At 57.0% G+C, this 2,251-nt stretch overlaps 1 protein-coding gene across 1 annotated transcript in view; it reads right to left on the reverse strand.

The window, feature by feature from the left end:
• The window catches only part of GRIN2C (glutamate receptor, ionotropic, N-methyl D-aspartate 2C), a 24,118-nt gene that overhangs the window by 13,875 nt on the left and 7,992 nt on the right, over positions 1–2,251 (reverse strand). The window contains exon 3 of the mRNA XM_012002527.1: positions 1,929–2,243. Coding sequence (XP_011857917.1) covers positions 1,929–2,243 — 315 coding nt within the window. The remainder of the gene's footprint in view (positions 1–1,928; positions 2,244–2,251) is intronic.

Consider the following 2,251-nt stretch of genomic DNA (forward strand, 5'->3'; position numbering starts at 1 on the left):
GCGCCCCAACGTGGTTCCCCGCTGCCCATTAGCATGGTCATGCCCGGCCCCCAGCCCACCACACTGGCCCGCAGACCCGCAGCATCAGCACCACCGGGGAGTTTGTCAGAAATGCAGATTCTCAGGTCGCACCCCACACCGACCGGATCGGAGTCGCTGGGTATGGCGGCTGGCATCTGTATTCTAACAAGCCCTTCAGTGGACCCTTGAGCCCGCTAGACTGAGAAGCGCTGCCCCAGACCAACTGAATCTGAATTCCAGAGGTGCAAAGCCAGGCGTCTGTATATCCTAAGAGCACGATGAGGGTTGAGAGCCAGTGTCCTGAGATCTTACGCCGGGGCCCCAAGAGGACTGGGAAACACCACCTGGTCGGAGCCCTGAGGGTGGGAATGCTCCTCTCCACCCCCTGCCACCACAAAAGCCCAAGGCACTGCCGGCTGGCACCGGGGCCAACGCAGTCCCCTCCTAACTGGTCTCACTGCTGCCACTGTCCCAGTCTTTTAAAAAAGCAAATAAGGGAAAATTCAGAGGCCAAGCAATGCAGTTTCTTCAAAAAACAAATTGCAAGGAAAAAAGAGGGAGAGACAGAGGAGGGACCCAGAGGTTGAGAGAAACTTAGAAGCCACACCAACCAACCGGCACGTGTGGACCTGATTTGGCTCTTGATTCGAGCAAACAGGCTGCAAAATAAACATTTATGACAGTTATGAGACAATGGGGAAATTTGAACACTGCCTGGATAGTTGAAGGAATTTTTATTATTTTTTAGACATGATGATGTATGGTGGTTTTACTTTCTTAATCCCTTATCTGCCAGGGATACATACTGAAATATTTATGGATGGAATAAGAGGATGCCTGGGCTTCGCTTCAAATTAACACAGAAGAAGGGAAAGGGGGTGGTGGTGAGGCTGGGGTGGATGACCAGGGCGAACAGGGGATATATAAGCCTTCCTTATACTTTTTAATGTATACTCAAAATTCTTCATATAAAAATTAATGAAACAAAGGCAAATCAGATCAGTCTCTTCCCTCGACTCTCCTGTGCTCTTCTCTGAGTGGCTAGATCACCAGGGGCAGGTCTAGGAAGCTCACAGGGCTAAGGCGGGCACGGACCACGGCCACTGTCACAGCCCGCTTGCCCTGCCCTGGCTGCCCACTTGCTTAGGGAAAAGCCCAAATGTCTTCCCAGGTGGCCAGGCCCCCGCCTCCTTCTCCAGGCTTTTCCCTCTATTCCTCCAAAGCTCTGAGCTCCTTCCCCGCCTTGAGAACTTCATCCCACCTGCTCCTCTGCCTGGGCCTCTCTCCCTCCCCACTGACTCGCCCTTAGGCCCTCAGCCTAGACATCATTTCTCCAGAGACCTTCCCTGGCCAACGCCCTATGCATGAGCCATGCGTGAGCTGCCTCACAGCATCCTGTGTTTTTCCTTCAGAATGCTTGTCCCAGTTGTAACTGCGGATGGGTGTGTGTGTGGAACATTCTCCCCCAGCTCTGCAAGGGCAGGGCCGTTTCTGCCTCCCGCAGGGCTCCAGGGTTCTCTGGAGTGCTCACCCTACAGGTGAACTACCACTGCCCGAAGGGCATGGCACCACCTCCATGCCCGGCCGGCCCTCTGGGTCTTCACCCTGACCTAGGAAGCTGAGGGCAGCAGACAGGAGGAGGGCTGGGGCCTGAGCCCCACAGCCAGAGGTGGGCCTGCACCCTGCCTACCCCTCATCCAGACACAATGTGAGGGCAACCCAGAATGTCTCTCGTCTAGAACATGGGCTGTCATTCCCATAGCCATCTCCCCATCACCCACGTCATGCCCTCAGCCCCCACCTCCCTGCCGGTCCCATCTAATCCCAGCTTCCCAGAACCTAAGCACCGCCCGCCCCAGCCTGGTTCCAGGCCTGAGGCACGAGGGGACATGAGTTTGGACATGCACCTTGGGGGAGAGGACCACAGCGGAGCCTCCGCTGATGCTGAGGATGGGCACATGGGTCTGGGAGGAGATGAAGTCAAGGATCTGGGCCACCGCCTCGGTGCCCACGTTGTCCTCAAAGACAATGCCGTGGACGCGGGCAGCACCCAGGAGGCCGCAGATCTGGGTGAGGAGGCTGCTGGGGTTGGTGTTGTTGACCCCCACTGTGAGTGGCTGGATCTCCAGGGGCAGGTCCAGGAAGCTCTGGGGGGTGAGGCGGGCACGGACCTGGGCCTGGGGCGGCCCCGAGCTGCCAAACACCACGGCCACCGTCATGCCCTGCTCGC

This window comes from Mandrillus leucophaeus, unplaced genomic scaffold (assembly GCF_000951045.1).
Source record: "Mandrillus leucophaeus isolate KB7577 unplaced genomic scaffold, Mleu.le_1.0 Scaffold1, whole genome shotgun sequence".
NCBI lineage: Eukaryota > Metazoa > Chordata > Mammalia > Primates > Cercopithecidae > Mandrillus > Mandrillus leucophaeus.